General features: G+C 31.0%; 6 protein-coding genes and 5 pseudogenes across 11 annotated transcripts, besides 4 other annotated features; 8 read left to right on the forward strand and 3 right to left on the reverse strand.

Moving 5' to 3' along the window:
- The first annotated feature begins 2977 nt into the window (after nucleotides 1–2977).
- Nucleotides 2978–3014: a mobile genetic element.
- Nucleotides 3015–4193: 1179 nt separating this feature from the next.
- Nucleotides 4194–4231: a mobile genetic element.
- A 1505-nt stretch (nucleotides 4232–5736) lies between these two features.
- Nucleotides 5737–11069: a mobile genetic element.
- TVAGG3_0960280 (MULE transposase domain-containing protein) lies at nucleotides 6760–7122 on the reverse strand (the record flags this gene model as incomplete). The annotated part of the gene is made up of 1 exon (XM_001296149.1): nucleotides 6760–7122. One exon carries the CDS (start codon nucleotides 7120–7122, stop codon nucleotides 6760–6762), a length of 363 nt encoding a protein of 120 aa, XP_001296150.1.
- Nucleotides 7290–8853, reverse strand: TVAGG3_0960290 (MULE transposase domain-containing protein; the record flags this gene model as incomplete). The annotated part of the gene is made up of 1 exon (XM_051253429.1): nucleotides 7290–8853. A coding segment is annotated over one exon (1564 nt), but the record flags the coding sequence as incomplete, so codon positions are not given.
- Nucleotides 11070–11158: 89 nt separating the features above from the next.
- Nucleotides 11159–23292: part of a mobile genetic element that runs on past the window's edge.
- On the forward strand, nucleotides 12538–13107 carry TVAGG3_0960310 (annotated as a pseudogene). The gene has a single exon. A coding segment is annotated over exon 1 (570 nt).
- Nucleotides 13698–14883, forward strand: TVAGG3_0960320 (annotated as a pseudogene). The gene has a single exon. A coding segment is annotated over exon 1 (1186 nt).
- On the forward strand, nucleotides 15825–16791 carry TVAGG3_0960330 (annotated as a pseudogene). The gene has a single exon. A coding segment is annotated over exon 1 (967 nt).
- Nucleotides 18016–18291, forward strand: TVAGG3_0960340 (protein of unknown function, DUF4106 family; the record flags this gene model as incomplete). The annotated part of the gene is made up of 1 exon (XM_051253430.1): nucleotides 18016–18291. One exon carries the CDS (start codon nucleotides 18016–18018, stop codon nucleotides 18289–18291), a length of 276 nt encoding a protein of 91 aa, XP_051079004.1.
- TVAGG3_0960350 (uncharacterized protein) lies at nucleotides 18695–19087 on the forward strand (the record flags this gene model as incomplete). The annotated part of the gene is made up of 1 exon (XM_051253431.1): nucleotides 18695–19087. The coding sequence occupies one exon, from the start codon at nucleotides 18695–18697 to the stop codon at nucleotides 19085–19087; it is 393 nt and encodes a 130-aa protein (XP_051079005.1).
- On the forward strand, nucleotides 19169–20130 carry TVAGG3_0960360 (uncharacterized protein; the record flags this gene model as incomplete). Its single annotated transcript, XM_051253432.1, has 1 exon — nucleotides 19169–20130. A coding segment is annotated over one exon (962 nt), but the record flags the coding sequence as incomplete, so codon positions are not given.
- On the forward strand, nucleotides 20389–20808 carry TVAGG3_0960370 (protein of unknown function, DUF4108 family; the record flags this gene model as incomplete). The annotated part of the gene is made up of 1 exon (XM_051253433.1): nucleotides 20389–20808. The coding sequence occupies one exon, from the start codon at nucleotides 20389–20391 to the stop codon at nucleotides 20806–20808; it is 420 nt and encodes a 139-aa protein (XP_051079007.1).
- TVAGG3_0960380 lies at nucleotides 20824–21293 on the reverse strand (annotated as a pseudogene). Its single transcript has one exon. A coding segment is annotated over exon 1 (470 nt).
- On the forward strand, nucleotides 21329–22201 carry TVAGG3_0960390 (annotated as a pseudogene). The gene has a single exon. A coding segment is annotated over exon 1 (873 nt).

Genomic DNA, 23292 nt, shown 5'->3' on the forward strand with positions numbered 1-23292 from the left:
TTTTTCTTATTGATATTTTGTACCTCTCCTCGAATTAACTTCAAAATTTATGAAGTTCGGATTATTATAACATCATTTTATAATAAAAGATTTTAATTATATTACATAGACAAGCAGTCCATCATTTCGAAGTTAATTATGAGATTTTTATATATTTAATTGATGTATAAGTATGTTATTATAAGCAGATATCAATGAACTATAATTTGCGTCAGAAAATTAAAATAGAAAAATTAGTAGATAGTATGTAGATTGAGATGTATTAATAGCTAATCATTCACGATTTTGAACAATTTCAATGAATTTTGGATTTCAATTTTGCAAGAGTATGACTTAGAAGAATTTCCTTAAGTAATCAATTTATACACCTAATAATAGAAAGATATGAGTGAAATACATTGAGAATGGGAAGAATATTTGAAATTTATTTCCAAATAAAAAGGTATTTAATGAATATTTATAGATGAGAATCTGTCTTATATCAAAATTAAACCAATACAGTTATATCATGTCTGAATTAAAAGTGTGGTTCACAAATTTGGAGAATGTGAAGTAAAAAGCAAATCTCCTCTCAATATTTTTTGTGAGTGTCTTGTGTCACTTTTTGTACCTTTCTTTTTATAATTGCTTATGATATCTTATATGATTAGGAACAAAGACAACCGCTTGGAATCGAATTTTGAACCTGATTTAATTTTGAAATTAATTGATCATGTAATTTTCGTAAATTTAACTGGATCAATCGGCAGTATAACATAACCCAAATTGATATATGCTATTAGTTTAAAAACGATTAAAAATTAAAGACAACGAAAAAAATATTTTTAGTCTTATATTAATATAGCGCATCTATTGGCGCGCAGCTTCGCTGCGCGCCGATATAAGCTGAAAAACAAAGATATTTGTGAGTTACCTGATACAAAGCTATGTAAAAACGCCTGAAAAAAAAAGAATGCTATATCTATTATCATATGATGCTAAATTCTGCAATATTAAATGCAACAATCCAATATTTGCTTTTAAAAATAAATAATTACATAGGAAGATCACAAACCTTTGCAGATTGATAAATTTGTTTATTATATATGTTTTTAAATTACCCATTTCTTTTAGTATAATATTTTGAACATTAATGGACTTCTTTTGCTCCATGTTCAACTAAGAATCGAGCAATATCAGTTGATCTTGCTTTGATTGCTATACTGAGAGGACATTCATTGATATCAAAAGAACGAAATAAAACAATAATATATATGAAAAGAGAAAGAAATCGACGAAATATTGATGTATATGAAAAGAAAAGAAATTGTATAAAACAATGATAGATATGTTAATAAATAGGATTTCATGTAATAATGATAGATATGCAAAGAAAGAGAATTATTTAAAACAAGGATAAATATGAAACGAAAGAGAATTCTTTAAAACAATGAATAAAGTGAATATCATAATACAGTGATATACATGAAAAGGCAGAGAATCCAATAAAATAACATTAGATAATAAAAGATAGAGAGTTAAATAAAACAACGTTAGATAATAAAAGATAGAGAGTTACATAAAACAACATTAGATAATAAAAGATAGAGGATCTGTTAAAATAATGATAGATATATTTAGAAAAAGATTTTTGAAAAACTATAATTAATATGAAAAGAAAGAAAATTACAATGAATAATGAGAGACATGCAAAAAAAGAGAAATTCCTGAAACAATGATTAATATGAAAAGCGAGAAAAGAAGTTTCATATTTACATCCGCACCATGTGCAACTAAATATTGAACAACTTCAAAGGAGCTATTTTTGATTGCGATAGTGAGAGGGCAATCGTTAAAATCAAAAGAACAATATTAAACGATGATAAATGTAAAAAGTCGGAGAATTATATAAAACAATGATAGATATCCAAAGAAAAACAATTTCATAAAACAATGATTTATATGAATTGAGAGGGAATGAAATGAAAAAATAATTGATCTTATACGAAAAATAATTTTATAATTTAAAGGCAGACATGAGGCAAAAATTGATATGAATAGAAGGAGGATGCAATAAATCAGTAATGGATAGGAGAAGAAAAAGAATATAATAAAATGATGGTAAGCATAAAAAGAAAGAGTATTGCATAATACAGTAACAGATATAAAAAATGATATATATGCAAAAATTGAAAATTTTATAAAATAATGATAGATATAATAAGAAAGAAAAGTTGATTAAACAATAATTTATATTAAAAGTAAGAGAATTATATAAATTAATGTTCAGTATAAAAAGAAGGAGATTTTTTAAAAGCAAAGAACTACACTAAAATTTTTCATATTGACATCTGCACCATGTTCAACTAAGAATCTTATAAATTCAAATGAATTCTCTTCAATTGCAATACTGAGAGGACATTTATAGTAAAACTATTGAAAATATGATAACAAAGTGAATTTTATAAATTATTGAGTAATTTGAAAAGAGAGAAAAAAAGATTTTTGTTTACGTCCGCACCATGTTCAACTAAATATTGAGCAATATCCATCGAATTCGCTTTAATTGCAATAATGAGAAAGCATTCCTTAATCAAAAATTTACATTAATATAATGATAGATATGAGAAGAAAGAGAATTGTCTAGAATGATGATTGATATAAGGTGAATGAAAATTCCATAAAGAAATAATTGTTAAAAAATGAAATATAAATTGTTCTATATTGACATCAACACCATGTTCAACTAAATATTGTACAATTTCAAGAGAACGTTCTTTGATTGCAATACCGAGCGGGTGTTTCTGAATATCAAATTAATGTAATAAAATAATGAATGATCTGAAATCAAAGAGAATGCCAGTAAGCAATGATAGATATAGATATAGAAAGGAAGAAAATATAATAATATAATGAGAAATATCATAAGAAAAGGTTATATTTGAAATGTAAGAAAATGTCTTAAAAGAATAGTAGATATAAAAAGAAAGAGAATTTGTAATAAACAGAAATTCATCAAAAGTGACAACTCTCAATTTTTTGACATTTGTAAATTCTAAATTGAATGAGAAAAATGAAATAATACTAAGCATAATACAATATTCTAGATTTAATTATAATTAGGAAAAAGTTAGTTTTGAGAGTACTTTTCATAGGCATATAGAATGAAATCTTCTGAAAAATAATATCACATAAACTCATATTATTTTCTAATATATAACTATTTTATATAAAAATCAAATTCAATGATCTTAAAAGCGAAGGATAAACCTCAAAATTTACGAATATAATGAGTGGGAATATAATGCTTATCTATCATAAAACCATATGAAATATCAATTTTTGCTTTACGCCTAATTTTTGACGACAATTAGCAAAAAATGTTAAATGTTAACACTCAGTCCATTTGAATATGAAAAATAAAATTGACTTTGATTAAATGTTTTTATTTATCATGCAATTCTTCTTGCGACCAAAGATTTGAATAAAATTTCAAAAAATAAGATAGCTTAAAAAATAATATACGGTAGTGTTTACTAATAGATGAATAGTATATAAATTCTATTAAAATGGATTTGATCCAAAAAAATATATAAAATTTGATCATAAATAAAATCGTTTTAAATTACTTCTTCATTTAAATTATAACAATTATTTTTGGTTTTATATTTTTTTTGGATCAAATACATTTTAATAGAATTTATATACTATTCATCTATTAGTAAACACTACCGTATATTATTTTTTAAGCTATCTTATTTTTTGAAATTTTATTCAAATCTTTGGTCGCAAGAAGAATTGCATGATAAATAAAAACATTTAATCAAAGTCAATTTTATTTTTCATATTCAAATGGACTGAGTGTTAACATTTAACATTTTTTGCTAATTGTCGTCAAAAATTAGGCGTAAAGCAAAAATTGATATTTCATATGGTTTTATGATAGATAAGCATTATATTCCCACTCATTATATTCGTAAATTTTGAGGTTTATCCTTCGCTTTTAAGATCATTGAATTTGATTTTTATATAAAATAGTTATATATTAGAAAATAATATGAGTTTATGTGATATTATTTTTCAGAAGATTTTGTGTTCTTCTTCAAAATTTTATTTTTTTATTAAAAAGAATCTTTACAAAATATACATTTACTTTAATTAATATTTAAAAACGTGCTCTATCAAAAGTTCCAAAAATTCAATATTTTAGCTTTTCTGAGGTGTCACTTTTGATGAATTTCTGTTTACAACAAATTACAAATGTATTGATATCCGCACCATGTTCAACTAAGTATCTGACAAATTCAAGTGAGTGCCTTTTGATTGCAATAGTTAATGGGCTTGCATTTACAGCAAAATTATATGACGAAATAATGATGAATTTGAAATGAAAAGAAGAACTATAAAATTATGATGTACTTATAAAAAAATGCATTATTATAAAATAATGATAGATATATGATGAAAGAGACTCATATAACGAAATGAGAGACATTAAAAAAAGGAAAATTCCACAAACTTATGACTAATATGAGAGGAATGGGAATAGTATTATAAAACAATGATTGTTAAAAAATGAAAGGAAATGTCACAAAATATTAATTGATATTTAAAGAAAGAAAATTAAATAAAAGAGTGAATGATATAAAAAGGTAGGAAAAAAGTGTTGGGTTGACATTTGCGCCATGTTCAACTAAGTAATGAACAATATCATGTGAGTTTTCTTTAATTGCAATTGTGAGAGGGCATTGATAAACATCAAAAAAATATCACTAATTAATGATATATATGCAAAGAAAGAGAAATCCAGAAAGTACAAATAAATTGTATATAAAGTAAAAAAATATGATCATAACTTTGTTGCAGATATAATAAAATAAGTAATTTTATAAAATAATGATATATATGTAAACAAAGGGAATACTATAAATCAATGATAAATATAAAAAGAAATATAAGCATTATGATATCAACATTTGCACCATTTGTAACCAGATATCTAACGATTTCAAGTGAGCGAACTTTACAAGCAAGACCGAGAGGACGTTCATTAATTTTAAAGTAATATGATACATTAATGGTTAATATGGAAAGATAAAGAATATAATAAAGTAACAGAAAGAATAAGTTAATGATTCATATTAAACGAATGAGAATGCTATAAGATAATGATTAATACGAAAAGGAAGAAAATGTCATAAAAATAATGATTTAAGGGTGCACCCGTATGTACGTTTATTTGAGAGGAGGAGGATTACCCTCTCAATTTTGAGGGATTCGTTAGTTTATTTTCTCGATGAATATGCAATAAAATTTGATTTTTACCTTATCAATATACTTCATATAATATACACATGTTCATGTAAAAACTTTTTTCCAAAATCCTCAGGAATTAAGGGATTTTTGAATTTTAAGAATTTTTTTCGAATTTTTTCGAAAAAAAAAATATTTTCAGAACAGCCTTAACGGTAGGGTTGTTAGATTCCCGACGATAGGTGTCTTGGAAGATTTGCCTGGTGTCATCATAGTGTTTTTTTTGAAATAACTCTCAAATATTATTTTTTTGTTTATTTAATGATGAATAAATATGATTGCTTTAGTCAATCATAAAAACTAATTTAAGTTTAAAATAATGAAAGGATAATTTGATCGTTTTTTAAAATACAATTATTTTTGATGATTTGCAAGAATCTTTGAAAAGAATATAATATAGGTTCTATTTTTGTAAAATTTATCCAAATCATGTATTACATAAATGGGCGCGTAAAGGGTTGGCGTCCTAAGGCGTCCTGATGTAAACTATTCAATTTTTGAGAAGTTTACACCATAATTGAATAGTTTATGGCGTCCTGAGAGGAGATTTCAATGGGGTATGGCGTCCTAAAAAATAGAAGAAAATGATTTTTTCTCGATTTTTCTAGAAATTGAATTTTTTAAAAAAGAAAAAAATCAAAACGTATACATTCAAGAAAGACTATAAATGAAGATTTTTCTATTTTTTTTCATTCTAAAACATCTTTTTTTGGATAATTTTTTTTTAATAAATATGTAAGAAAGATTGAAGAAAAAGTAAATTTACTTTAAGAAAATTCGTTTTACATGATGTAAGACCCATAACAACTATAAATATTCAATTATTTAAAATAAAAAAAGAAAAACAGATTAAATGTATCTCACATCAAAATCCATTGACCTAAGGATGTTAAGTTTCTGTTTTTAAAAGTTGATATTTTTTTTTAATTTTAAGAAAATTAATAGCATGTTATTAGACATTAGGAGTGTAATGATATTGACTAAACAGAAATGAGAGAATAGAGATATAATTTTGATAAGCAATATTGCGAACAAATTCTGAAGTAAAATCGCGATCAATAGTTGAAAATTACGATCATGTACTGAAAAATGACGATCAAATTGAATGAATAGAATTATATCTAAGAAAAAATAAATTGTATTTAGAAGATGAACAAAGAAAGGTGTATGCTAAAAATCATTTAACAATAAATGGAAATAAAACGAAATTGTTAAAAGAAAAAAATGAAAATTGTTAAATAATATATTATTTTTTAGTCATAAGAATAAAAATATAGTAGTTATAAAAGGAATTAGACTTCATATATCAATTCTTTTTCTCTGTAGATGTGGAACGTTTGCTTTTCGATCTCTTTCGATGAACTTGAAAATATAAGTTATTATCGCTGAGAATCCTTTCCGAAATAGGAGCTTTACGTTTAGGAGGATTGTCGGATGAATTATGTTTTTTATTGTTTGATTTTGTTGTTATGGAAGATTTTTTCTTATTTTTTTTTCAGAATTTTGCTTGCTATTAACTGAAACTTGTTTTGACGGCCCAACAATAGCATTTGTAGTAGGAAGAATTCCCAATAACGAGCGCATTTTCGATAATTGTTTTTCAATATGATCAAGAAGGTCCAGCTTATGTTCTAGATTACTAGACATTTGATTTGTAGAAGGATGGTTTTGATTTTCTGGTTCTAAATCTGTAGAGTCTGCAATATTTGAATTTTCGGAGCGAATTGGAGCATCTGAACCTTGATTTGTATCGGCTTGCTCAAAATTAGTTTGAATTGGAGTGGATGAATTAAAATCTGGATGATTTAATGTTTCATTAAATAATGCCATAATTTTTTCTCTTTTTTCATTAATAAACTTAGTGATTATTGTATCTTTATCTGTTAGATCGATCGATTTGAGTATATCTGCATCATGAACTGGAATATTTTCGAACAATGAACTCGATTCTATGGAACCATATGGAGAAATCTCGTTCTGAGCCAAAGAAAGATCACTTACGTTGTATTGTTTGATAGAAAAAATTGTTTTCTCAAGTTCTTTTTGAAAGCAGTCAAGAATATAATTTTTGTAGCTATCAGTGATAACGGTTTTTATATGGCGCTCGATCTTCTGGTTATTTTTGATGGCGTTATATTTATCTAATTGGATTTGAGATATCTTCTTAATAGCTTCATAAATGTTTGGATGTTTTAACGAAGAAAATTCTGAATGCATACTCTCGAGGCAATCATTAGTGAATATTGCAGTTGCATTATTATATTGAGATATTAAATTGTAGTGCGGCAACCAAACTTTGTTGAAATAATCAATATAATCTTTGATCGAATCAACTTTATTTTGATTAATTATATGCATTGTAAGTACAAATTCTTCATGAGACATGAATGGAGTAATAGAATATAGCTTAAATAAAGAATTTTGTAAAGTATTGAAATTTTTTGTATAAAGTGCTACAAGTTTCCTGTGTAAAGCTTGTTTGAAATGAAATAGGCATCCAATTATACGGACTTTAGGGAAAATTTGTTGAAGTGCCTCTATCATTCCCTTTTCAAAATCACAATGAATTTGAATTAGCTTTGAAAATTGAATACCCTTGACAGTAAAAATATATTCAAATGCCTTCTTATAAGATTCAAATGTGCGGTTTTTCATGAATATAAATAAAAGTGGTAGATATTGATTTGTTGAAGGTTCACAAATCATAATTGTTAGCATCTGTCCTTTTTGAAAATGTTTTGGTGTAATTTTAAAAGTTCCATCGCAAAATAAATCTGTGGCTTCTTTTGCAAATTGAATTGCCTTCTCAAAACCAAAAAACATCGTCTCACAATTTGCTTGAAAATCATGGCCAATGAAAAACTGCTCGCCATTTATTAAACAAAAATTAGCAATTTCATCGTCTGTAATTTTTTCTCCAACAGAAAATTTTCTGGACTTATTATAAACTTCCCTGACCAATGAATCTTTAATTAATGGGTTTTCATCAGTACCAACAGCAAGTTCTGTCATAAATTTTTTAATCTGCTGAAAAGTGCCGTTGTCTTCAGAAAATTTTGCCATTGCCTTATTGTATATTTCTGTCAGAGTCATTGATTTATGAAGATCATTTTTTTCATTTTGTAACTTTTTAAATTGTCTGCATTCGGGTATATGTTCCTTTTGTAAATCTTCGGAAACTGAACTGTTCTCAATTTTAACTAAATAACGTGCTTGACAAGAATGATCGATGCAACGGTAGTAACGTTCAATATTATTTGAATTAATAATATTTGTATGATCATGCGAATAAAGCATATCTTTGCGAACAATTGTATCAGGATATTTTCCAGTAACTGCGGGAATATTTTTAACTGCAATATAACTAAAATATCTTCTGACAGCTTTAGATTCATTTTCGGCGTATTTAATATTAAAATATTGAAGAACTTGTTTGATTATATTCGTTTTTTCATCTCTCGATGTTGATTTTTGGTATTTATCAGATTGTTCCCTGATAAATATTTTATTTTCGTCTGTAAAGTTTGCTCTTTTTTGATTAAATATAGATGATTTTCCCATTAAAAAATGAAATGATGCAAAATTTACGAAAACCGTTCGAAAATTGAATCAAAAATGAAAAGTAATACTTAAATGAGGAATTCTTTGAGATATTGGTCTTAGATTGAATGTAGCGTCATTCTTATATAGAATATATATTCATATCATCGGAAATATGATAAAAAGCATATAATAAATGTCAAAAAAGTGAACAAATAAGCAAAGATATTTTTTAAAAAACAATGAAAAGTAATACTTAAATGAGGAATTCTTTGAGATATTGGTCTTAGATTGAATGTAGCGTCACAAATTTCACAAATATAATTTACTATACAATTTTATTCATTTTTTTAAAATGGCTGACGACAGTCTGTATCAACTAACTCAACTAGTCAAGCATAATGATTATTCTTCGGATTCATTAAATCAACTTTATCAATGCATAAGTACAATGACAGAAAGATCAATTGGATGCTTGAATTGGGATAAATTTTTCAAAAAAATCACAGTGACTGATGAAGTTCTTTTACATTTTTTAGCATCCGTTTTAAACATTGAAAAGATATCAGAATGTTTCAAGGATTCTATTTTTTATCACAATATTAATCTTGAAAAATTCAGTAATTTAACTGAAACAGAACAACAAACAATTTTAAATTCCTACAAAGCGGATAAATTTACATATTACATAATGTGCTCACAAATTGTAAAATCAAACTGGAACAATTTATCCCAAACTTTAGTTAATATTGCAAATCAATATTTGCCATTTTTAGATGAAGAAAAGCAAATATATATATTTACTGAAATAACTGGCAATTATCAAAATTTTGAAATTTCAGTTGCAAACTTGTTACTTTTTTATGAAAACAATGAAGAAAAATTAAGCAACTGTTTTAATTTAACATTGTTCCAGCAAATTTATTCCAAAAATGGAATCGAGCAAATGATATTTTTTGCTGCAAATACAATTTGTTGCAATAACACTTCTATCAATTTTTACAATCTCCTTGAAATTGAAGAAATGAATCCATTTGATTTTTTTTATTTCTCAATTCAATATAAAGAGATATTAAATTGCGATGATTTTCCAAAAGTTACAGAAGTAATCACAGGTTTAATCTCAGCTTCAAATATTAATGCTATTATGCGAATTTGCCAAAAAATTTTGGATAAAATTACATTTTATAAATGTAATTATTGCCATATTACCTCAATATGGAATTTTATCACAAATGCAGCAATAATTCTTCCTGATGAAGATTTATTAATCAAATTATTAAAATTCATAGAAAAAACAGAAAAAGCAACAGATGAATTATTCGAACCGGAGAATGATTTGGGTTTCTATGAATATTTAAATTCGATTTTCTCAGATATTACATCTGCGAGAAATAAGCAATTTCTCTTGGAATTTCTAAATACCCATGAAGATGACTTCACTTATGATCAAACATTGTGAGGTCATTTTTGATCAACAAATTAATTGAAATTCCGATCAAAAAAAATTCACAAATTGGATCAAAAAAATCGAATCTCAAGTTAAAAATAAAAAATTTCTACATTTTTATCAAATTTAGATTTTTTTTTTCAAATCATGCGAATTGATTGGATAATTGCATATTTTATCCCATGCATCTAGAAGTATGTGTAATATTTTTGCTTTCATCAAGAAATTGTCGAATTTGATCTTAATTTTTTTTGAAAAATATACTTTTAGAAAAAGAAATAGTGATTGAATAGCTGCCCATGCTGTAAAAGGGTTATTTTTACAAGTAAAAAAATTGTTATTTTTCGAGCAAGTCGAGGCTTTTTTACCATCTTATTTTTGAAAAATTTACGAAAAATTATATCTGAAAAAACGCTTCATTTTGATATCTTACAATGATAAAATACCAATGTTGTGGGATATAATAGCTACACCCGGACATCTACTACATTAATGCGTATGACAGGTAAAGTTGATTTCAAAAGTATAGCCTGGAAAGATTACAATAAATCAACGATAATTCAAAAAAATTTCTTATAAGTTAACATAATAAAAATTTAATTTTTATATTGCTTGTATTATACTTAAGTATATAATATATTTAAATCTTAGAATGAAAATTCGGGACGCCCTAACTATTCAATTTTCCCTTAGGACGCCCATAAACCTCTCAAAAATGTGATGTAAATATCACAATTTTGAGAAATTTACACTAGGACGCCTTAGGACGCCAACCCCCTTTTTTACCTACATAAATTACGATTAAAACGATGAAAGAACCAAAAAGTGTGTTTTGTGTTTTGTTGTTGCGTGTTGGATGCGGGATCCTGTTATTTCAAAAAAAAAAAAAAAAAAAAAAAAAGGAAGTGGGGCTTCCAGGGGCTGCGCCCCTTCTAGCCCTGAAGATGTTTAGTATAAATGAAGTTTTTATTCTGAGTCAAAGTTCGGGTCTTCTGCGTTATATGCAACGTAATTGAACCATATCTTGTATGGATGGTTCAAATCCGATGAAACAGAAATGGTTTCACCGGGGACTAATACCAAGTTTCCTTCCCAGTAGGCTTGACCATTGCTAAAGAATATGCAAACCAATTCTTCGAATACAATTTCTTGTCCACTTTTGCGTTGGAAAATGACTCTCACACGGTCACCTGGAATGACTCCATCTTTTTCGTTGTCTTCATTCTGTAACGAAATAGTACGAACGAGGAAATGGTTGACAATTTCAACTTGGAATTCGCAAGGAGTTGTGCGAAAAACCCAGCCAACATTTTCGGCTCCGTACTCGTCAGCTAGTTCATCCTGGTCATAGCTGTATGAGTACGGAGTGAAGTTTATGGCTGCACGGGCAAATTGAATTTGAATTGGGCTGCGTAAGGTAGGAAGCAACTGGTTGAAGAGTCGTTCTTGAAGTACTCTTACAAGAGTGGGACAATAGCGGACAAGTTCGTCTGCATATTGAATTGAATTCGAACAAATTTGTTCGAATTGGACTGTCGCCGAAACTAGTTGACCAAGAGCTGTAGAATACTCTGAGGTCTGTTCTATACTTTCTTCTATAGAAGAAGCCATGTATTCATCAGCTTTTGACTGCAATTGTTGGCGCAATTGGAAGTTAGATTGCTCGGGTCAAAGCGAGTCTTTGGAGTGTCATCTGGGACTGGGAGTGACCGTGTAGGATGATAATCCTCTTCCTGGATAGTTGAATCGGAATCGCTACTGTCTTGGTATGACATTGAGCTAAAATGAAGTGAAAAAGACCAACCACTTTATTTTTTCAAATAAGAGTTTAAAATAAACCGTTTTCGTCAACGGTAACCCCCTCTATTTTTTTATTTTATTGAAAAGTCTCCGTTGGCAAACCGTTCCATCTCAAATATTGAATGAACTATAAACGTTTTTTGTTTTCTATATATACTTTTTTGTCCAACGGTAAAACTTTTTACACAACGGTTTTTGAGAGTCGTCGCCGTTGACTTTTTTGTAGAGCACTCAAAATAGTATAACTTTGTCCGGACAAGTAAGGGTCTATCGTTGCTACAGGAAAAGTTACAGGCGTTCCAAGGAAGTATACTTTGAGAAGCCTTTTCCCCTTATAGAATGAGATAGGACGGTTATTTTACAAAACTGACAACACTTTGACCGAGTAGTTTTTTGTGCTGAACAAAAAGTGTCATATAAACATCTGTCAAAAACCGTTTTTTACTTCACTTAAAATGCCACGTAAGCTACGTAAGAATATACGTAAGAGGAAGAGAGCATTGAAACATCCAATAGTAAAACTAACACACCACAACAACAGTTGCAACAACAAATGCTGAATGACCCCACTATGTTGCAACAAATGTCAAGCAATCCTATGCTTTTAAACCGAGTTCTTGGTGCACAGAGTGGAGGTTTAAGAGCGGCACTTTTAGCGAAAATGGCAGGCTATGGTGGAGCTGCAGACGGAACAGCATATAACCCTCAAAGTCAAATGAATTTGAGTTCACTCAAAAATCAAATAACAGATGTCAAAAAGTCAAACATAGACATACAGAAGCAAATAAGTGAAAACGAAAAGAAACTAGAATATGACAGACACACAAAGAAACTCAATGAGTTAAACGTAGAGAAAAAGAAGAAAGAAGAACAACTGAAAGAACTAAGTACAGAGGAATATGCAAAAAAAGTGTCAGAAAAAGCAGCAGAAGTAGCAAAAATGGAACAAGATGTTATAAATTTGAAAAACCATACTACTCAATATAAAGTACTGAAAGATGAAGAGATAAAACAAAAAGCCCTGAAGACATATATGGATAGCGATGAGTATAAAAAAGAAGTTGAAGCAAATGTAAAGGCAGAAAAACTTTTACAGTTGCAAAACCAAACCGTACAGTATGAAAATTAGCACAAGAAAGTAAAAATAACGACGCGCTATGCAAAAGGCAATGAAAAGCGCAGAATATATAAAAGCCAACAATGACTGGTTAGATGCCCAAGCCAACGCTAAAGCAGCCCAACTCATAGGGTCAATAAGGACAAAAATACAAGCGGATGAAGACAGTTCAAATGAAGCTTTAACAAATGCTGACTTTAAGAACGCCTTCGAAGCTCTTCATAGTAAGGTGAAACAGTGAACGACTTCTCATCTGGAAAGAAACTGAAGTCTGAAGGTTTCGACAAAGAGTTAAAAGAAGTAGCACAAAATATGACGAAAATAACAGATGCAGCAACGAGACAGGCAGTTCAAAGTGCCTATGACGCCGTTAGAGCAACTGTTGTGAAAAGTCAAGAAAAAGAGTTACAACAGACCAAAACAGACCTAGTAAATGCTTTCTTAAAAACGAAAAGTCAGGTAGGACATTACGCTGCAGATGGAACATATGTGCCAGCTGGTGGAACTTATATACCACCAAACCCTCCAAGAGAAGCACCTGCACCAGGACTACCTAACACATTTACATCGTCACATGGACACAGACACAGGCATGCACCAAAACCAACACAACAACCAACAGTTCAAAACCCTGCACAACAACCACCTCCACAACCAGCACAACAACCAGCACAGCAACCAACAGTTCAAAACCCTGCACAACAACAACCACAAACAGAGCAAGGACATAAAAGAAGTAGAGAACAAGGAAACCAAGAATTCTTAAAAATGCTTAAAGAAGACTATGGTTACCCAGATACTATTGACTTTAGTGACAGATATAAAGAAGCTATTAGAAAGTTCAAGGATGGAAATACTGACCCGAACCTATTTAGCTTTATGGCTCTGCACCAAAGGGGATATAATCTCAAACCTGGAAAATACAAGCTCGCTAAGGGATATGATTTAATAGCATATCATCCAAATGACATGAACGAATTTACTCCGAGATATTTGATGTCAGAGCTAAATGACAATTTAACTCTCTTCATGAAACGCGTAAAAAATAGAGACGGAACGAAAGAAGAAAGGTTTATGAGTCCGGATGACTTAGAAAGGGAACTTTTTAAAAACGGTCTCGGAATATATGAAATGCCAGCAGATGAGGTACAAGAAACTCCACAGGAAGAAGTTCAGATACAACCAGACATGGATGAAATAGTTCAGCAACAACAGCTAGAAGAGCCTGAAGGAAACGAACAAGTCACTCCTTTGGAAACTAACTTCACAGAACTAGATGAAGATTTGGAACAGCCGAAAAATCTTGACCCTCAACAAGAGTATGCGGAGAATATGGAATATTTCCAAGAGTCTAAAAAAATTCGGCTGACATAGTAGAAGAATATCGAAAAATGTTTGCCGACATACAAAAGACTCCAACACCAGATGAAAATATTCAGCATAGAATGGAAGTACTGAAAGAAAATGTACACAAATACAACAACCCTTTTTACTTACGAGCATTTAACGTTCAATCTTCGGATGAACTCGGTGAAAATAAAAGGTTAAATTTCAAGAAAACATATAGAAATGAAACATTGTTTAAAGTTCATTCAGAACCTAGCCAAGATGGAAACAAACCTACTTTTGTTTCTGCAGACGATGGAACTACAATGAGATGGGGTCATAAAGCTAACCCGGATAGGTGGTTCATAAACTTACAACCACAATTCCAAGAAGTTGTAGACGCAATGGAAGTCAATGGTGAACCAGATATAGCTGGTATTTTCAGCGCGGCTTTAATGCCATTGAAAGATATGAAACATGCAGATATTTTGGACCAGTATGAAATGAACATGGCTGATGGAAATATAACACCTGACGTTCTAGAACATTTATCTCAAAGAACTACACAGAACCATAGAGATGGTATATTTGGTGAAGAGTTTAGAAAGAAAGTTAGGGAGGGAGAAGGAAGAGAACCTATTGTACATGACCTTGCAAACGAAAGTTTACAAAATGTCATAAAAACTTACTTTGCATACGATGAACCGAGAAGGGATGAATATTTAAGAAAACTCAAATGGACAGTACCAAATGAAATGTTAGTATTGAAAAACATGTTCCTTGACAAAATAAAACCAACTACAGAAATAAACGACGCAAGACTGAAAGATTGGGTAAAAGCTTTCCCATTCACAAAAGATATAGTTGGTAACATGGAAAGAAAACCAGAATGGCTACAAAAACATATATTTGGAAACGAGCATATTCCATATGGACAGGCACTGTTTGAAGAGCTTGAACCGGAAACTCAGGAAAGAGTCATGCAAACAATACGCGAAGACTCAAATACAAACTATGACAAACTCTTTCTAGGATATAGGTTACCTGAGATGGGCGACCAGAGCCAAAAGGCAAAAAGGACATGGAAATTTGCAACATACTAGATGAACATAATGCAAAGATGCAACAACTTCAAGCAGAGGGCAATGAAGGAAAAAGAAGAGTTAAAAACTCAGTCAGGAAGAAAGTAAAGCTTGGTCCACGTGGGTTCTATTATGACATATAAATCCAACTATTCTATATTTTTACCCATATGAAATGTACGCCGCTCAGAATATAACGCCAACAGTTTTGGATGCCATGAATGGAAATGTTTCCGAATGGTATAACGAATGCGACAATGCCATTAGAAGGTCAGAAATAGTTCCTGGAACTTACGAATATACAACTGCTGTTTCTTATGGAAACGTAGGTGAGTTTGGAGAAGGTTCTTCAACAACAGTAGATATTGCTTGCGACAGGTTTCATATAATTTCTATTGACAACTCTTTCTTATACGTGGAACAAGACATTGAAATAAAACCTTCTGCCAAGTTGTCTGACAAGAAAGGTTGCAATGGAATTTTCTATGTCGGATACCAATATGCTCCAGAAGTTTTCATGGGATATAAGATATATTCTAACTCTGACTTAGTTCAAACAGTAACATGGGCAAACTATGAATGGTTCGCTTTGAGAAACTCAGTACAACCACAAGCTAGAGAACAAACAGACCAGTATGCCACCATTGAGAAAATAAGAAGACTTGACCCTAACGTTCCAGGAGTTTATGTTAACCTTTCTGAACAAACTGCAGCAGCAGTAACCAAAGTAAAACTGAAACTTAGAGTTCCTTTGTCATCTTTCCTCATCTTCAGGTTTTTAAGATACTTGCCAAAACTGGGCAGGAAAAATTTCTATTGAACTTACTCCAAGCAAAAATAACTTAGTCATTGCACCAACACAAGACCCATTCAGCATTACTGTAACTGGAACTGGTGGAGCCAAGTTCTGTGACTTTTGCAAAGACAAAGTTGACTTAGACTTTGGTTTCTCAAACCTCAACACTGAAGTAAACTATTATTTCAATGCTGCTGGAACTGCTTGGGACCCAGTTAAGTTCACATGCGAAAAATTTGAATGCAAGAGAATAGAAAGCAGACTTGCCGTTTATATGTTGGACCCAGATATTTCAAATGCTTTAGCTGCCAAATATATTGCAGTTCCACTTATGTTCCCTATACACCAAATATCTGTCAAAGACTTTGCAGGTGAAGTTGGAACCAAAGTGCTGACCCAGGTGCAAGAACAGATATTGCTTTAACAACTGCAATGAAACATGCAGATACTATGTTTGTACTGTTCAGACGAACTATAAATGACTATTCTTGTTTCTACAACCCTGGTATTAAATATCATATAAACATAGATGGCAAATACTATCCAAGAGAAGAATATTCTACAGTTGAGGATATGAGGTCATACAACTTGACATTAGATGCTATGAACTTTAACAACAACTTCACAACAACCATTAACCCTGAAATGCAAAGTTCTATTATGCCATATGTGAAAGTATGGACTCATACAGGAGCTCAAAAAACTCAATATACAAATGGAGACCGTTCAAACTTTTGGCTTGGCATTCCATTTGCTGACTCAGAAGACTTTATGGGTGGTATTTCAACTGTTGGTACAGTTCAAATACAATATACTGGTGACAGAGACGGTCCAGATGAATTGAAAGCAAAGAAGTTTACAAAACCAATAGCACTTTTCACGGAAGATGCTCTTTTGAAGATTCGTTCGATGAAACCTGCTGGAGCTCCTCAGATTGGCATAACGACAGCTTCCATCGAGCAGATTTTGGCAGCAGGTCAGTAAGTTGTTCTTGAACTGACTTCTCTCCGTCAAATATTGACAGTACGCCAGTTTTGACATAGTATTGTATTATAAACTTACCTTTAGAAATATCGGTCAGTTTTGTTGTTATATTTTTGTCAACGTCAAGAACTTTCACCATTTCAGTTATACCAACTTTCTTTGCTTTATGAAATATTTTGGTTCAGCAAAGACTGCTATTCTATAACATTTTCCATTGTTTGTGTAAAGAACTACTCTGTCAATGAACTTGTATTGTTTGTGTGTGTAAACTTTGTTTTGCTCAATTCGAAAGATATCCGAAACGTCCATCTTTTATTCTAAGTAAAATGTCATTTCCGAAAAATAGAAGCGTAAGTGTTTCAAAAGGTTTAATGGCGATGGCAGATGTGAAGTTAAATTCACCAACTCAAACAAACAGTCAAAGTGTTGTTGTCAATGTCAAAGAAAGAGATGTTGAAGTGGGGAAACCATACGAAGACGAAGATGGTATAACAATAGTTCCTGTAAAAGAACCAACATACCCTGAAGTTAGCAGAGACTTAAGTTCTGTTGCAGATATTCGAAACGACTACAACAACTTAAAGACAAACTTAAAACTCAGGAGAAGATTTGTCAGGCTTTGGGTATAATGTTAAACTTGGTTGAGCACAACCCTGTAAAAGTGAACTCATATGTCATTGCACCTCATGAAGTTTTGAAAGAACTATTGAAACTTTTGACAGAGGCAGACGATATAAACATCAAAGAAATAGAACCCGACATTGCTTGCTGTGGTGTTTCATACAATGTCATTGACAAGATATACGTTATGAAAGGAGGTGAAACGTTGAACTTAAAGTATAGTTTCCCAGACGTCATAAAAATATTTGACGACCACAACATTTCATTAAAATTTATTTGCTAAGTAAATGGCAGAAGATATATGGTTTATACTATTACGACTAAAAACCTGAGTCATATAATTCTATAACAACAAACTTACAAAGTCCTCAAGGACGATATTGTAAACTGACCTTAAACACAATGACGACTAAAGCTTGTTTTGCTCTTTTGACACCAGAGATTTTATTGTTGTGATGGTAAAATACTCCTTTGAAGATACTTACTCAGATATACACCAACAGGTTTTGTTGACTTATTTTAATACTTTAAGGACGGATGTAACATGTGCTGCAACTAGAGCAGGTTTCATTATGTTTGGATGTCCGACTGAGTTTAGTATAAACGATATGAGCTATATACCAAACTTATATCTGGTTTTTACTACCAACAGTTTCCTTATAACAGGAAAAGGTGTCATACAAGGAATGTCTGTTCCATTGACTTTAAGTACACCTATTTTATATATTGTTTCAAACTTAGGTTCAAAGTGTTATTCGAATGTCGACAGAAACTACTATGACCAAAAGATACTTATGCGTATAAACAATACTTTCTCTGCTGGTTTGCCTATTGTTCATTCGAATGCAGAATTTTCAACCTTAGTGAACTCAAACACTTTGGCAAGTATAACGTTGACATTAGTTGACGCAAACTTTGTTCCTGTAAAACTTTTATGTCCTATGTATTTGTCAATGACGGCAGAAAGTTTCGAATTGGAAGATGCAACTGGTGAAAGTATTGTATTACAAGAACAACTTCAACAACAAATAGCTCAAGAACAACAAATGCAACAAATGGAACAACAAAGTCAAGAATAAAAAAATAATATTTTTTTTATTTTTATAAAAATGTACAGAATAGATGTTTCAGATTTTTATGACTTCCAAGCATTCAGAAATATGTGTCCATTTAGAGACTATAACAAAGCAGTCGAGAATTTGAAACGTTTAGTCATTTATGTTGACTCTGCCCCAGAATGTTATGTCATGAAAGAATGGGATGTTGTCTTTAACAAACCAAGAGCGACAATAGTTTCAGAACAAGAATGTAAACAGAAACTTAAGAAAATAAAAGTCGTACAAGTTGGCATGAAGATGTTAGATGCTTGGGATATCTTATTGTCAAAGTTAGAAGATTTTTCAGTTCGTGGTATAAAGTTCTATACACCTTCTCCAAACTTCTATTCTATCTTCACTGGATATAAATATGAACAAGTAGAATGGAAAGAAAATATTATAGAAGCTTGGTTAGACCATGTCAAAGAAATTATATGCAATGGAAACGAAAAGGTTTATGAGTATATCTTATGTTGGTTTGCAAACATCTTACAACATCCAAGTGCTAAAAATGAAACTGCTCTCATTATAATTGGAAAACAAGGAACTGGTAAGAACACATTCTTTACAGATATCTTATGCAAACTGTTAGAAGGTTATTCGAACCCTAATATGACAAACATAGAAAACATCTGCGGTAAATTTAACTCCTCAATAGAGAATATGAAACTTATAGTTTGCAATGAACTTCAAAGTATAGATACAACAAAAGTTTTGAACTCAGATGCTTTGAAGAGTCTTATAACAGATAAAGTTGGAGTTGTTGAAAGAAAATATAAAGACCAAAGAGTTTGTGAAAATGTTGCAAACTTCATTATGGTTTCAAACAATGCTGTTCCGATGAAGTTAGAAAGTTCTGACAGAAGATATGTAGTTGTCAGAACGTCAGATTCTCATATGCAAGATACAGAATATTTTGACGACTTAGCAGAAACTTTGACATCTGACTTTTACAACCACTTGTTCTCATATTTTATGACATTAGATATTTCAAAGTTCAATCCAAGACAAATTCCACATACCGAAGAGAGACAAACATTGTTAGAAGCAAACAAGAGTGTATATGAACTGTTCATAGATGAAACTGACTTTGTGTCATTAGATGAAAGGTCATTGTACGATTCGTATAAACAATATTGTCAAGAATATGGTTATATGACAGCTTCTAAACGAACATTCTTGGCAAATGTCAAAAGTCTTTTAGACGTACAGAATGGTGTATATACAAAGAAAAATTTTTATGAGTAAATTTAAAAAAAATATTTTTTTATCCGATAGAAAAGATGACGAAATTCATCTCAGTAAATAAGTACATGACAGAAGTCAAAGATAAGTTAGCTCCATTCGCATATTTGAATGTTTACTTCTACAATTTTGAAAAGTCTACATTTGACAAAATTTGGAACATTGCACCAGTTAAGTTTGCTGTTGTTAGAAAAAGTGGTGCAACTTTTGAAGACTTAGACATAGAAGGTTTGTTAGCAGTCAAAGAAAATTTTGACAGAAAGTTCTCAAAACTCGAAGAAGGTAAAGCATACAAACTTGTTATACCTTATGAACCAAAGAAAGCAGACGACTATGAATATTATGAGTCTAAGATAGTTGAAGTTCAAGGTAAATTGGGTAAAAAGATTTTAGAGTCTAAGCCAGTGTTTGCTCCTAAAGAGGAAGAGAACATTGACATTGACCCAGAAATGTTCTAAAATAAAATTTTATTTTTACATGTCAAATTTCTTTTTCTCTGGAATTGGTTCAGGTTCTTTCTTCTCTTCTTCTACTTTCTTTTCTTTCTTTTCTTTCTTTTCTTTCTTTTCTCTCTTCTTCTTCTCTGGTGGAGTTATGTCAAATTTCTCCGAACCATATTTCTGTAAAAGTTCTTTGTCCTTTAATAGCTCATCTATTCTGTTTTCTATTTCATCTTCAAGAACAGCGCATGTGTCTTCTTTGCATTCTAAGAAGTTTTGTTGGACTTCATCTCTCCAAGAGGCGTCATCTCTGTCAACAAGTCTGTCATTGACAAATTTTAAGACTGCTCTTTGTAATGTTTTATGGTTCTTGTCATATTCCAGAAACAGAACTTTAGAACAAATTCCCCTTTCTTGTTTACACTATGTAAGATTTTATGGTCGACAGATGTTTTGCTGTCAAAAAGTTTGTCTCGAATATAGATAGCGAAATCGCTAGACATTTTCTAAAAGATAAAAATTTTAATTTTTCTAAAATATGTTAGAAAAAAAGTTTGCTGACATTGACAAGAAATTGAGAATGTTTTGAAGAAGAACAAGAGGAAGTTAGAAAATGCTCAGATAAAACCTATACATGACAAGTTCTTATTTGCTCAGAATGGTATAACAGGTCTAATTGCACCACCTGGGTCGGGTAAGACTTTCACTTATCTTAAAATGGCTGCACAACAACAAGAACTAGATGAGAAGAACCCATTCTATGAGTTAGTTGTTATTTGTAGTACTTCTGGTCAATTTGACCAAACCGTCAATTCGTTCAAAGATATTATAAAGAAGTCTAAGTTAGTATGTATAAAAGACTCTGAGTTGTTAGATTGGATAAAGAAGTACCAAAGAAGGGTTTTGAAGTATAATGCTATAAATGAGTATATAAATTCTAAGTTTAAAGACCCAAATGAGGAAATGCAGAGAATATTAGAGAAGAAACACTTCAGAAACAAACAGAAAGAGATAGAATACATTTCGAAGAAATTGCAATCGTACGATTGGAAAACGTACCCTCATAGGTGTCTTCTTATCTTAGATGACTTTGCTTCTCATCCTTTGTTAAAGAATAGAGAACAAGACATGTGTCGAATTCTTAAGAAGCTCAGACACTTTAACATCTCAGTTGTCATTTGTGTACAGACAGCCAAGAGTTTAAGTAAGGATGTAAAGAGAATACTTACTGATATCATACTTTTCCCCGGATTGTCCGAAGACGATTTCATGGAACTTATGAAAGAGTCCATGGCAGGTAAGTTTGACAGACATGAACTATGGGGAGTACAAAGTCATACAAGACCCTCATACTTCTTTCAGAATTCACATCTACGCAAACAAAGTTCAAATTGTAAAAAGTCAAGCTTGAAAAATCTAAGTGTTTAGTCTTAGTAAGTCTGTTGTGGTGCTGGGGCTGTCGGTTCTTCTGGCTTTGGAAGGCATTCAGGAAGAGGAACGTCAGTCATCCGTTTGTGTCCTGTTGGAAGGAAAAACTTTTCCTGTTGGAAGGAAGAGTTCTTCCTGTCGGAAGGAAAATTTTTTCCTGTCGGATGGAAAAATTTTTCCTGTCGGATGGAAAATTTTTTTCTGTCGGATGGAAAATTTTTTCCTGAAGTTCGACCAAAAAGTTCTCAATTTTCGAAAATTTGAATGGTTTACGGACGGACAACTGGAAAATTTTTTCCTGTCTGATGGAAAATTTTTTTCTGTCGGAAGGAAAATTTTTTCCTGTCGGATGGAAGAGTTCTTCCTGTCGGAAGGAAAATTTTTTCCTGTTGGAAGGAAGGACTCGGAATGCCAGAAGGATTGACGAGGCAATTTACCTAATTGAGCTACTTGAGCCATCTGAAGTCAAGCGTAAAAATAAAGAGTTCATCTACCCTACTTGTTTGAAGTTGTCAAAATACTCTGTTATTTTTTCCTTCAGTAGCGGTAAGTCTTCTTAAGGTAAGAATTGTACAACCTTTCATATCATAGTGTGTTTGAGGTAACGTATCTTGAACTATTTTTTCACATCTTCATTCGGTGTCATTGAAATCGGTAAGTTTTCGCGATAGAACCAATTTCTGTCAGATTTGTAAATCTTAGCAAGGTCGTAAAAGCTTTTGTTGTTTCTTCTGACTAAATGCAACATAACCATATCTTTATCTTCTTCATTTTCCATCTCTTCAGTATAAATCATATACTTATAGTCTTTTCCTTTCCTTTTGGTACCGAACGTGGTATTCTTTTCTGAATGCTTTTGTCTTTTGCTTCAAGCTTGTTCTCTAGCTCTTCACGTTCTTGTCTATGAATTTCGTCAAGAAGTCTGTAAATATTCCAAGCATAACGAGGCGAAGCCCACATTGCAACAGCATTTACAAGAAGTCTATGTACATAATATCCTCTCAAACCGTTTGGCAATTTTCACGATTTTCATAGAGTTTTGGCGACTGGGTTTTTTTACCTACTCGCTGTTCT

Source organism: Trichomonas vaginalis, chromosome I (genome assembly GCF_026262505.1).
Source record: "Trichomonas vaginalis G3 chromosome I, whole genome shotgun sequence".
In the NCBI taxonomy this organism is placed as follows: Eukaryota; Parabasalia; order Trichomonadida; family Trichomonadidae; genus Trichomonas; species Trichomonas vaginalis.